Below are 12705 nucleotides of genomic sequence, written 5' to 3' on the forward strand. Positions count from 1 at the left end.
GTCTCTTGCAGGCGGCGGCACCGGTCATTACCGCCCGTCTCCTGCAGGTGGCGGCACCCGTCATTACCGCCCGTCTCCTGCAGGCGGCGGCACCCGTCATTACCGCCCGTCTCCTGCAGGCGGCCGCACCCGTCATTACCGCCCGTCTCCTGCAGGCGGCGGCACCCGTCATTACCGTCCGTCTCCCGCAGGCGGCGGCACCCGTCATTACCGTCCGTCTCCCGCAGGTGGCGGCACCCGTCATTACCGCCCGTCTCCTGCAGGTGGCGGCACCGGTCATTACCGCCCGTCTCCTGCAGGTGGCGGCACCCGTCATTACCGCCCGTCTCCTGCAGGTGGCGGCACCCGTCATTACCGCCCGTCTCCTGCAGGTGGCGGCACCCGTCATTACCGCCCGTCTCCTGCAGGCGGCCGCACCCGTCATTACCGCCCGTCTCCTGCAGGCGGCGGCACCCGTCATTACCGCCCGTCTCCTGCAGGCGGTGCTGCCGCACCCGTCATTACCGTCCGTCTCCCGCAGGCGGCGGCACCCGTCATTACCGCCCGTCTCCTGCAGGTGGCGGCACCCGTCATTACCGCCCGTCTCCTGCAGGCGGCCGCACGGGTCATTACCGCCCGTCTCCTGCAGGTGGCGGCACCGGTCATTACCGCCCGTCTCCTGCAGGCGGTGCTGCGGCACAGAGTTCTGCTCCGGATTCACCATCTCTGATATCAGACCGACTGCATATTTTCCACAGAATCCTGAACGTTCGTTATTTTTTCATTTTTTTGCACCAAAACTCACAAATCCTTTAAAAAAAATTGAAAAAAGAAATTGAAAACTCCAGAAACCTGAACCCGCGGGGAGCGGAGGAGACACAACAGCAAGTTACCGCGAACATGGAGAAGAGAAATTATCAAGGGAAAAAAGGAAAGAAACAAAAAAAGTAACATAAAAGTGCAAAATGATCGCAGGATCAGACGAAAACAGAAGCCGCAAAATCAGCAAATGATGCGGTAATGTGGAGGATCCGCGCCCAATCCGCGCCGGCGCTCACCTGCAGTCACGTGACTGCTCCCCTCCCCCGGGCTACGTGCGCTCCGCCAGGTCTCCGCTCCGCCCCTCCCTCGTTACCATGGCATCCTGACGCCTCTTACTCGCGCTTGTAAGCGTGGAGCGGAAGTGACGTAAGGGTTGCCGCAGAGACGCCGGAAGTGGAGGAGTCCTGTCACTGGTTGTCCGCCTGGACACCCGGAAGTCCATGTTAGCGGCACCGGGATCATGAAGCGGGACGTGAGGATCCTCCTCCTGGGGGAGGGTGAGAGCGGGGGCACACGGGGGCGGAGAGGCGGCGGGTTGTGTCCCGGGGGCGTCAATGTCACCTCCGCACATGGCCGCGTCCTGTCACAGGCGGGAGTTGCAGGTTCTGGCTGTGATTTCCGAGATGTCAAAGGAATTTTCTTCTCTAGTCACATCCAAAGCTGCAGAGCCGCTGCTTACCCCGGTCATGTGACCCAGTATCTGTGCTCCCACAATGCCCTGCGCTCAGGTGACCACAGACCTCGGCTGCAGCTTTGGATGTGACCAGAGAGACGTTATGGAGACTGTCGCTCGGTATTCTGTGTACTGTCCCCTCTCCACGTGCTGATTGTGGGGGTCCTGACTGCTGGGACCCCTCAGATCATGGGCAGCGCACACAGGACCACCCCTCCCCAGTGCGGCCCCCTCCTCCGCCTGTACTGACCCGTCTCCTCCCTCTCCTCCCGCAGCCCGTGTGGGGAAGACGTCTCTGATAATGGCGCTGGTGGGGGAGGAGTTCCCGGACGAGGTAGGAGTGCTAAGTCATCATCGCTGCTGCTGCCGCCGAACCATAACTCCCAGCAGACTGCATACTGGGAGTTGTAGTCCGTCAGCAGATGAGTGTCGCTGCTGGTACTGACCCCTCATCCTCTCCGTCCACCAGGTGCCGGCCCGTGCGGAGGAGATCACCATCCCGGCCGACGTGACGCCGGAGCGAGTGCCCACACACATCGTGGATACGTCCGGTAACCGCAGCGCCCATTGTTAGTCATACCGTTACCCGGTGTAAACGTGACGTCTCTGCTGACAGGCGGGGGGCCGGGACCTCCCATAACGAGGCCGCCTGTTATAGCACGACTGTACGGCCCAGGGACGCTCGCAGGGGAAGAAAGGTTTAGAGGGGTCCCATCAGGATAGTCACCGTCCCTTCTCTGGACCCTCCCCTGTTATCCCTTCTCCGGGGCGTCCCTGTCGCTTCTTGGGACCCTCTCCTGTGCAGGCTGGAGCCCCCGTCCCTCCTCGGGACCCTTCCCCTGCGCGGTCCCTTCTCCTCGGGACCCTTCCCCTGCGCGGTTCCTTCTCCTCGGGACCCTCCCCTGTGCGGTCCCTTTCTCCTCGGGACCCTCCCCCTGCGCTGTCCCTTTCTCCTCGGGACCCTTCCCCTGCGCGGTCCCTTTCTCCTCGGGACCCTTCCCCTGCGCGGTCCCTTTCTCCTCGGGACCCTTCCCCTGCGTGGTCCCTTTCTCCTCGGGACCCTTCCCCTGCGTGGTCCCTTTCTCCTCGGGACCCTTCCCCTGCGTGGTCCCTTTCTCCTCGGGACCCTTCCCCTGCGTGGTCCCTTTCTCCTCGGGATCCTTCCCCTGCGCGGTCCCTTCTCCTCGGGACCCTCCCCTGCGCGGTCCCTTCACCTCGGGACAGTCGTACGTTTGTATGATTGGCACATAGCGCTATGGGACGGATGTGTCCGGCTGCTGCTGCCCCGTTGGTTGTAGGATGTTTTGCTCCCAGCAGTTCGACCCCCGCACATTTGGATGATACTTACCTGTCGCAGCTCCTTGGGTCACGGAGTTTAGTCTAACGGTTCCCCGTGATGTCAGATGGAAACAGTTGATTTAACATGTGACAAACGTGCAGCACTCTGTATCTGTACAGCACTATTGTGACATGTGGATTGATGACGGACGGGAATTCATGAACCACAAGGACAAACGGGGGCGAACTGCTGGGGGCGAACTCTCCAAATCCCAGGGGAGAGACACCGCAGCAGTCTAGCGCTCCGATGGGACGTTTCACACTACGTCCTACCCTGACGGCTCAGCTGGCGTCGTATAGTAGAGCTGTTATTAGAGGATCAGAGCAGAAGTGTAAAGCATGGAGGCCGGGCAGACCAGGCTCCTGGCCCCCTGATTACACAGGCGGGGTGTGGGGAGTTCTGTGCTCCCAGTGACGTTCATGTTGGATCATCATACAGTGATCGTCCTCCGTCCTGCAGTATAACGGACGCTCGTGTTCTTATATCCATAGAAGTGGAGCAAACGGAAGATGAGATCAGGGATGAGATTGTGAAGGTAAGAGACGCGTCACACGCTGCCCGGCAGATAACAGCGAGCGGCGTCGCCACTACCACTAAGGCTACGTTCACATTAGCGTCATGCGACGCAGCGTCGTCGACGCACGACAACGCATGCGTCATGCGCCCCTATCTTTATCATTGGGGACGCATGCGTTGCGTTGTCGTGCGTTTTCGGAAAAACGCACGACGCATGCGTCGTTTCACCGCACCTGGGTGGCGTCGGAGACGCTACAACCAAATAATCAGCAAAAAGATCGCCAACATTTCCTGCTTCCACCAATAGAGGGCGATCTGTATTGTGAATAATAGGAGCCATGTGCTGCTGTGTAGAGATCGCCCTCTGGTGGTGGTTATAGGCACTGCACCAGTCTGTGTGCGGGGAGGACGGTGCTGGGCATGAAGGGGAATCCGAATGGAGAGTCCTCAGAGGATGACACTTTATAATGGCTAACAGAAACGCTGCTAACAAATGGCAAGGAAACAGCCGGGGGCAAGGAAACAGCCGGGGAGGGGTCTGATCACGGATATTGGGTACATTCTCCAGACCAGGGAGGGAGGGCTGATTATTTTTATTTTCTGACTTTCGCTGCTGATTCTGTTATTTTCAGGCAAACGTTGTCTGCATTGTGTACGATGTCTCGGAGTCCAGCACCATTGAGAAGGTGAGGATAACGACTTCAGAGCTGCGCTCCTTATGACATTGACGTGCTCTGTTACACTTGAGAAGGGGCAATTTAAAGGAGTTTCTATCATTTATTTTTATTATATGATTAGATCCAAAACTCTGTGCTGATTACTTCATAGTGACTGGGGTTCAGTTTTCCTATTGCAGAGCTCCAAACCCTCTGCGCTGTCACATGCTCTGCCTGCAGCCTCCACTAGAGGGAGCTCCATATCTTAATACGAGGGAAGCTCTATGTCAGGTTCTGTGAGCTCCCTCTAGTGGTGGCTGCAGGGAGTGAAGAATGTTATCGAGTAGAACTATGGAGACTTTGCAGCTCCGGCCCGTCTCTCGGCCCGTCTCCTCGCCTCTTTGTGCTCGTGTCCTGCTTTGCGTCAGTTCCTCGTACTGTGTACGGTGCATCTGATGCTGTGCGTGCAGAATAGAATATTACATAGTAAAGGTGACGCTCTACAGCTTGAGAGATGGATAAGGGGCTGACAGTGAGGTATTGGCTGAGGGCCGAGATCAGATGTCTGCGCTCATCCAGGCTCCTCACACGTAATTACATTTATATCAATAACCTTATTACTAATTAGGAACTCTCCTTCCAGATTTCCTCCAAGTGGATCCCGCTGGTGAATGGCCATGTGGAGCGCAGCTCCCGGTACGGTTGTCCGTCGTCTCCCCGTCCTGCTGGCGGTGGGCAGCGGACCTGCGTCTTATCGGCGTTCTCTTCCCTGCAGGCTTCCCATAATCCTGGTGGGGAATAAGTCGGACCTCCAGTGTGGCAGCTCCATGGAATCCATCCTCCCAATTATGAACCAGTTTTCAGAAATCGAGACCTGCGTGGAGGTAAGTGGCCGTGTGGTGCGGCGCCCCCAGTGATGAGATGGAGGCATTACACCGGTATCGTACCTATATGAGCCGTTACGTCACAGTCACCTCCGGGTCTCTCCGTCCTCCAGTGTTCGGCCAAGAACCTCAAGAACATCTCTGAAGTTTTCTACTACGCCCAGAAAGCTGTCCTGCACCCCACCGCCCCCCTGTACGACCCGGAGGAGAAGCAGGTGCGTGGCTGTGATCTCCACCCTCCTGTGTGGTGCTGTGTAACGCGATGGCGCCCACCTAGGTGAGATGTGGGGGGCCGCGGCTCATTACATCTGATCCTTCTCCAGCTCAGGCCGCAGTGCAGGAAAGCGCTGACCCGAATATTCACCATCTCCGACCAGGACAACAACCAGATCCTGAGCGACGACGAGCTGAACTATTTCCAGGTATCTGACCCCGATCTCCATGGCTGCTCACACAGCGGGTGGTCCGCGCCCCCCAGGGGGTAGGACCCTTTGTATGTACCAGTCGCCTCTTTGTTCTTGTCTTTCTGATCGGTGTCTCGCCGTCTCTTGGGAGGTAGCAGTCCTGTTTCGGGAACCCCTTGGTTCCTCAGGCCATGGAAGACGTGAAGATGGTTGTCAGGAAGAATACCGCGGAGGGCGTGCGGGACAATGGGCTGACGCTGAGCGGTGAGATCAGATGCTCTGTTGTGTATTTTACCGGTAACCTACCCTTTAAGAGTAGGCATTAAAGGGATTATCTAACTGGCAATTTAAGAAAAAAATAAAATAATTGATTATGTCTGTATGTGGGAGTCGGGAGAGACGACAGCGATCTACCATGATGGCGGCCATTGTGCTCCACAAGTAAGGGCTTTTCCTTTTTAATCCCAGGCTTCCTTTTCCTCAATACCCTCTTCATCCAGCGGGGGCGCCACGAGACCACATGGACGATACTGCGACGCTTTGGCTATGACGACACGCTGGAGCTCACTGACGACTACCTCTACCCACCGTGAGTCACAATCTTCCTGGTTTCCACTAGACCCTTGATCTTCAGGATCGGACCCCAATCCGTGAGACCCCCACCTAGCGGAGCTATAGTATTGATAGGCATAGCCCTTTAACCTCTTTCTGACCTCGGACGGGATAGTACGTCCAAGGTCAGATACTGCGCTTTGATGCAGGGCTCCGGCGGTGAGCCCGCATCAAAGCCGGGACATGTCAGCTGTTTTGTACAGCTGACATGTGCCCGCAATAGCGGCAGGTGAAATCGCGATCCACCCGCAGCTATTAACTAGTTAAGTGCCGCTGTCAAACGCTGACAGCGTCATTTCACCGGCGCTTCTGGCCGGGCGGCCGGAAATGAGCGCATCGCCGACCCCCGTCACATGATCGGGGGTCGGCGATGCGTCTCCATTGTAACCATAGAGGTCCTTGAGACCTCCATGGTTACTGATGCCGTCCTGCTGTGAGCGCCACCCTGTGGTCGGCGCTCACAGCACACCTCCATTTCTGCTACATAGCAGCGATCAGCAGATCGCTGCTATGTAGCAGAGCCGATCGCGTTGTGCCTGCTTCTAGTCTCCCATGGAGGCTATTGAAGCATGCCAAAAGATTAAAAAAAAAAAGTGAAAAAAAATTTGAAAAAAATAAAAAAAAATATAAAAGTTTAAATCACCCCCCTTTCGCCCCATCCAAAATAAATCAATAAAAAAAATCAAATCTACACATATTTGGTATCGTCGCGCTCAGAATCGCCCGATCAATAAAAAAAAGCATTAACCTGATCGCTAAACAGTGTAGCAAGAAAAAAATTGGAAACGCCAGAATTACGATTTTTTGGGTCGCCGCGACATTGCATTAAAATGCAATAACGGGCGATCAAAAGAACGTATCTGCACCAAATGCTATCATTAAAAACGTCAGCTCGGCACGTAAAAAATAAGCCCTCACCTGACCCCAGATCATGAAAAATGGAGACGCTACGGGTAATGGAAAATGGCGCAATATTTTTTTTTTTTTTTTTAGCAAAGTTTGGAATTTTTTTTCACAACTTGGATAAAAGAGAACCTAGACATGTTTGGTGTCTATGAACTCGTAATGACCTGGAGAATCATAATGGCAGCTCAGTATTAGCATTTAGTGAACCTAGCAAAAAAGCCAATCAAAAAAAAAAAAGTTTGGGACTGCACTTTTTTTGCAATTTCACCGCACTTGGAATTTTTTTCCCGTTTTCTAGTACACGACATGCTAAAACCAATGATGTCGTTCAAAAGTACAACTCGTCCCGCAAAAAACAAGCCCTCACATGGCCATATTGACGGAAAAATAAAAAAGTTATGGCTCTGGGAAGAAGGGGAGCGAAAAACGAACACGGAAAAATGGAAAATCCCAAGGTCATGAGGGGGTTAAGACTGCACATGGTGCTGGAAGCTGAGCTACGAGGAGCTGTCGGCAGTGATTCTGGGTTGTGAGGACTCTACAAACAGTCCGCGGTATCTCAGCTTCCCGTAGCGGCAGTGCTGTGGGGTGCGGAGCAGCGTGCAGAGCATTTCTCCCAGCGCGCTGCGTTATTCCTCCGGGCTTCGCTCAGCCTCCGCGCCAGCAGTGACGGATCCAGGAACAGATTTTATTGAGCCATCACGGAGCGTGCGACTGACTGCAGCATCTGCATCGAAAATCTGCTCACACACGGCAGACGCTCCCGCGCCCGCTGCCAACTATTGCTTAACCCTTCGCGAGCCGCTTCACATGAGAATACATCCCTGACTCTGGGAAGAGCTGGCTGACAACCAGTGTAACTGCCATCCAGGGTTGTCCGCCAGCTCTCCTCTGGGGCGGAGGGCGCAGCATGACCTGGTTATCCCGCGGTAAGGGGGCAGTTGGGGCAGAACTATACAGGAGCCATGTTGGTTAGACGCCCCCATACAGACGTCTTTTTTCCCCGCAGGTTGCGTGTCCCCCATGACTCCTCCACTGAGCTCAACCATTTTGGCTATCAGTTCCTCCAGAAGATTTTCGAGAAGCACGACCTGGTGAGACCCACAGAAGCCCCCCGTCCGGACGCTGGGGCAGATCAGGAGCATTGGGTTTGGTTATGTTTAAGCTTGGACCCCTCTTTCCTAATTAGGGGTCAATGATCTGATTGCTGGAATATCCAGTGCCCCTAGAAATCACTAGTCGGAGTGGGAGTCTCTTACTTTGGGGGGCTCTTATCAGATGATGACGCCTCGTTTACCCCCTAGTCTGATCCTTAGTCTCCCCTGTGTCCTCAGGATGGTGATGGTGCCCTAAGTCGCTCGGAGCTTCAGAGCTTCTTCAGCGTCTTCCCGTACACCCCGTGGGGCCCGGAGCTGAGCAGCACGGTGTGCCTGGCGGAGAACGGCCTGCTCCCCCTCCACGGGTTCATGTGCCAGTGGACGTAAGTTCTCCGCGCTGTGTCACGTGCTCCCATGGTCCTGCCAGGTCCTGCATTGTCCTGCGCTTCCTCCTCACAGGTTGGTGGCCTATCTGGACGTCCATCGCTGCCTGGAACATCTGGGGTATTTGGGGTATCCGATCCTGTGTGAGCAGGACAGCCAGACGCAGGCCATCACCGGTACGTCGGGGGTCCGGAGGGCTGCTTTACATGTGTCTCGCTGGTGAGGCCAGACCTGGGCTAAGGTCGATGACGGTCGGTTACTCACTGTACGAGCTCGATGCTTTGTTCCATGGGAGATGAGCGGCACCAGATGTGATCGAGCCGACGAGCCCGGCTGATCTGTGGGGGGCACGGCCCCCTACGATGGGTATTGTTACTGGACGCGTCTTCTTGTCTCCCTCAGTGACCCGGGAGAAGCGGATCGACCTGGAGAAGGGACAGACGCAGAGAAACGTTTTCCTATGTAAAGTGATCGGCCCCCGCGGGACGGGTAAATCTGCCTTCCTGCGGGCGTTCCTGGGGCAGAACCTGGAGGTGAGGGGGCAACGTCTCCATCTGTCATATGCAGGAAGCAGAGACATGGTCCGGCAGATAAGTGATCACTAGCGGGGTCAGAGGCCTCTTTGTTGTCACCTTCCTTTATCAGGTGATGGTGACCGTCGGCTCCGCTTATCTCTGCTGCTCCTCCATGAGAAGCTTCTTCCCCAATATTACTGTATGTTCCTGTCTGCCCACACGCCATCGCCCCTGTGACCTGTCGCCTTCTCCATCCTCAGGAGCAGCTGCGGACCCTCAGGGAGCCCTCCCTCCACTCCGTCAACACGGTGCTCGTGGGCGGCCAGGAGAAGTATCTCATTGTAAGTGCTGCCGATACACCGCACGTCTGTGTGCTGCCTCCACCGCTACACCGTACGTCTGTGCTGCCGCCGGTATACCGCACGTCTATGTGCTGCTGCCAGTACACCGCATGTCTATGTCGCCAATACACCTCATGTCTGTGTGCTGCCGCCAATACACCTCATGTCTGTGTGCTGCCGCCGATACACCGCACATCTGTGCTGCCGCCGGTATACCGCACGTCTATGTGCTGCCTCCACCGATACACCGCACATCTGTGCTGCCTCCACCGACACACCGCACATCTGTGTGCTGCCTCCACCGGTACACCGTACGTCTATGTGCTGCTGCCAGTACACTGCATGTCTGTGTGCTGCCGCCGATACACCGCACGTCTGTGTGCTGCCGCCGGTATACCGCACGTCTATGTGCTGCTGCCAGTACACCGCATGTCTATGTTGCCGCCAATACACCTCATGTCTGTGTGCTGCAGCTGATACACCGCACATCTGTGTGCTGCCGCCGGTATACCGCACATCTGTGTGCTGCCTCCACCGATACACCGCACATCTGTGCTGCCTCCACCGACACACCGCACATCTGTGTGCTGCCGCATCCTCTCCTGCCACCGAGTTTTTCCTGACTACATGTTTATCCTTGTAGTATTCATCGTCATTTTTCACATCTCTGCTGGCTGAGAAGAGCCAGAGACTGAAAACCCCGACCTCATAAACGTCTCACAGCTGAGGGTTTGGTGCGGTTACATCCAGTCTTCATATTTCTTTTCCCTGACACTCGCAGGAAGCTGCTCGGAGACGCTTTACACTGCGGGCACCTAAGAGCGGCCATTATCGGGGTGTTATAGCCTCTCCCTGTAGTCGTCATTTACTTCTCGTATAAATCACCCTTTTGCCAATCTGAAAAAAAGCAAAGCTGCCGTGTGCAGCATGGGGGAGAGCCTCTGAGACTGCCCCTCATTCAGAATCGGGGTGCACTGACTTTTTGTCCGCCGCTTGCTTCCCCCAGCTTTTTGAAGTGGACGTGGACACTGAGTTCCTGAAACAGTCGGATGCTGCCTGCGATGTCGCCTGCCTGATGTACGATGTCACTGACCCCAAATCCTTCAACTACTGCGCCAGTATCTACAAGGTGCGTGTCCGGGGCGGGAGGACGACCTCTACCACTCACTGTCTGACATGAGTCCAATAGTCTGGCATCCATGGATGAAGTGTGATGCCAGACTATCGGGTGCCCAGGAATGAGTAGTCCCTCTGGTTCTGATCTCTGCCCCGAGAATCCCTCCGGTCCAGCCCCTGACCACAGATTCTGGACTGTTGAGCGCCAGATTACTGAAATGTCTCCATATTTCCCTCCCCTCCATATTTCGCCCCTCCTGTAGCAACATTACATGGAGAGTCAGACGCCCTGCCTGTTTGTGGGCTGTAAATGGGACCAAGGAGAAGTAAAGCAGCAGCACGGGATCTCCCCTGCCGAGTTCTGCCACAAGCATCGGCTGCCGACACCGTACCACTTCAGCTGCCAGGGCTCCGTGGACAAAGTCATCTACAACAAGCTGGCCACGGCTGCTGCCTTTCCGTGAGTATTGGACGCCATTGATTCATGGGGGGTGGTCTGCCTGACTGTTAAAACTGGACTTAAACTGTCAAAATACAGACTAATGTCAGAGGCACCGCCATGGGGTCTAGATGGACCCCCGCTGTTGGCCAGCTCAGCCCACATTATATGATCAGTGTTGGACCTTATAGTCTCTTTTCCGATCTGGAAGCTGAGCTTTGTGGGGCTGTTTGCAGGGTCCATTGTGCCGATGTTACCGCCTTGTACCCTGACGCCTCTCTCACCCTCCCCCGCAGGCACCTGCACGACACGGAGCTCAGCACAGCCTCCTTCTGGCTGCGGGTGGCGCTGGGAGCCACAGTCGCCGCCGTCGTGGGATTCACTCTCTACAAAGCTCTGCTGCGCAGCAAATAACCGGCGCTGCCTCTGCACCTCCCGATACTGACCAGCATCCACCGCACGACCACTGTGACCGCCCGGAGGAGCTGCCACCCCGGCACTGGCACTTTTAACCCCTTCTGCTTGGGCACTGACAAAGGAACGGTGTTGTGTCCTCATTTTTACCCTTTTAAAAAAATTTTTTTATCCCCCCCCCCCTCCAGTGTTGAATTCTCTTTTGCGTTGGCAGCATGTACAGGCCGGGCGCCACTTCATACTCCAGTCACAGCCGGAGCTGCAGTCACAATTCTGTGCACATGTCTCTTGCTGTGTTGCATTATCGGAGATGTAATGTGCACAGCGGAAAGCAGTGCGTTATGGGATATTGGCCGCAGCTCTGGATGTGATTGGAGTAGAAGACTGGATTGAGCTCAGGATCAATAAATGCTGTGGAGAAGTGAATGGAGCGGAGACAAAACCAAAGTGAAGATGGCGGATGCAGAGTTCTATTTTTTATCTTTATTTCCTAATGAACTGATCTGATGTAATTCTCAGCAGTAATCAGGGGGCTCCCAGCTGAACAGTCTGCAGTGCGGACCCCCGATGTTCTGGACGATCGGCCATGGTGGTCAGTCGTGTGTACAGTCTCACGTGAACGGAACGATTTCACACCGGATCTAATTATGTATAAAACAATTTTAAGGAAAACCCCAAATTATAATGTTCTGTCGTCTGTTATAACCGGAGGGGCACGTACGTGACACGAGGGGCGCACGTCGGGAGTGACTGGTGGGTCTGGGCTCAGCTAGTGATGCCAAGGGATCGTGCTAGGAAGGACTTGGCTCAGCACCTGTCATCTGAAATACTCTGTGCTGCTGGGAGCTCTTCTCTCCCAATGGTCTGCCACGAGATCAGCGCAGGGCCCAGCGATGTCGCCCGTCTCTGGGCAGGACGTAGATCATCCATTGCTCAGCAGCAGATGCGTCCAATAGACCTAGACTTATATGTAGGCACAGCGTTCTCACAGCAGCGCAGAGTCTTTCAGGAGTAGTCCCGCTGTTGCTGGGGTTATGTGAAGGGTCTTATGCAGCAAATGAGTGATATTTATGGCAGCTGGAGCCTGACATCTCTGATCTACCTATAGTATGATAATCCTGTTTACCTGCAGCCACCACTAGGGGGAGGTCAGGAGCTGACTGCAGACCCCTCCCAATAATAACCCAGTGTGCAGTAATCTGAGCTCCCCCTAGTGGTGGCCACAGATAAACGTTTTACAGGGAGTCAGTCTTCTATGAGATCTGTTCCCTTGTGAGGGAACATTGCAGTAATCGGAGCTGTATCTCGAGTTACTAATTTATTTTTAGTATGCAAATGAGAGGCTCTGAGGAATTTGGGCGGGGTCACAGTCCAGCGTGCCCAACTTCCCACACTTTCAGCTAGCAAGCGTAGTGCTGTCACGGTGAAACGGGGGGTGGAGCTAGGTGGACAAACCTGCCCAGTGTTAAACCACATGCCCCGCCCACAGTGTGCTAACTACTTCATTTGCATATGAACATACAAATTTTTTTTTTTTTTTTTCAAAGCTGTTATACAGGTTTATCTTACTAATACGTCACGTCTTAACGCCACGTTCCCTACAAGGAG

General features: G+C 55.0%; 1 protein-coding gene across 1 annotated transcript; it reads left to right on the forward strand.

Annotated features, from left to right (window-relative positions):
• Positions 1-1182: 1182 nt before the first annotated feature.
• On the forward strand, positions 1183-11776 carry RHOT2 (ras homolog family member T2). Its single transcript, XM_069734772.1, has 19 exons — positions 1183-1298; positions 1750-1808; positions 1944-2025; positions 3305-3348; positions 3962-4015; positions 4629-4681; positions 4761-4869; positions 4983-5084; positions 5193-5291; positions 5429-5537; positions 5742-5862; positions 7801-7885; positions 8126-8271; positions 8348-8448; positions 8675-8805; positions 9048-9128; positions 10135-10257; positions 10508-10704; positions 10980-11776. Exons 1-19 carry the CDS (start codon positions 1262-1264, stop codon positions 11095-11097), a joined length of 1851 nt encoding a protein of 616 aa, XP_069590873.1. The 5' UTR covers positions 1183-1261; the 3' UTR covers positions 11098-11776.
• The last annotated feature ends 929 nt before the right edge of the window (positions 11777-12705 follow it).

The sequence above is a fragment of the Ranitomeya imitator genome, chromosome 7 (genome assembly GCF_032444005.1).
Source record: "Ranitomeya imitator isolate aRanImi1 chromosome 7, aRanImi1.pri, whole genome shotgun sequence".
Lineage (NCBI taxonomy): Eukaryota > Metazoa > Chordata > Amphibia > Anura > Dendrobatidae > Ranitomeya > Ranitomeya imitator.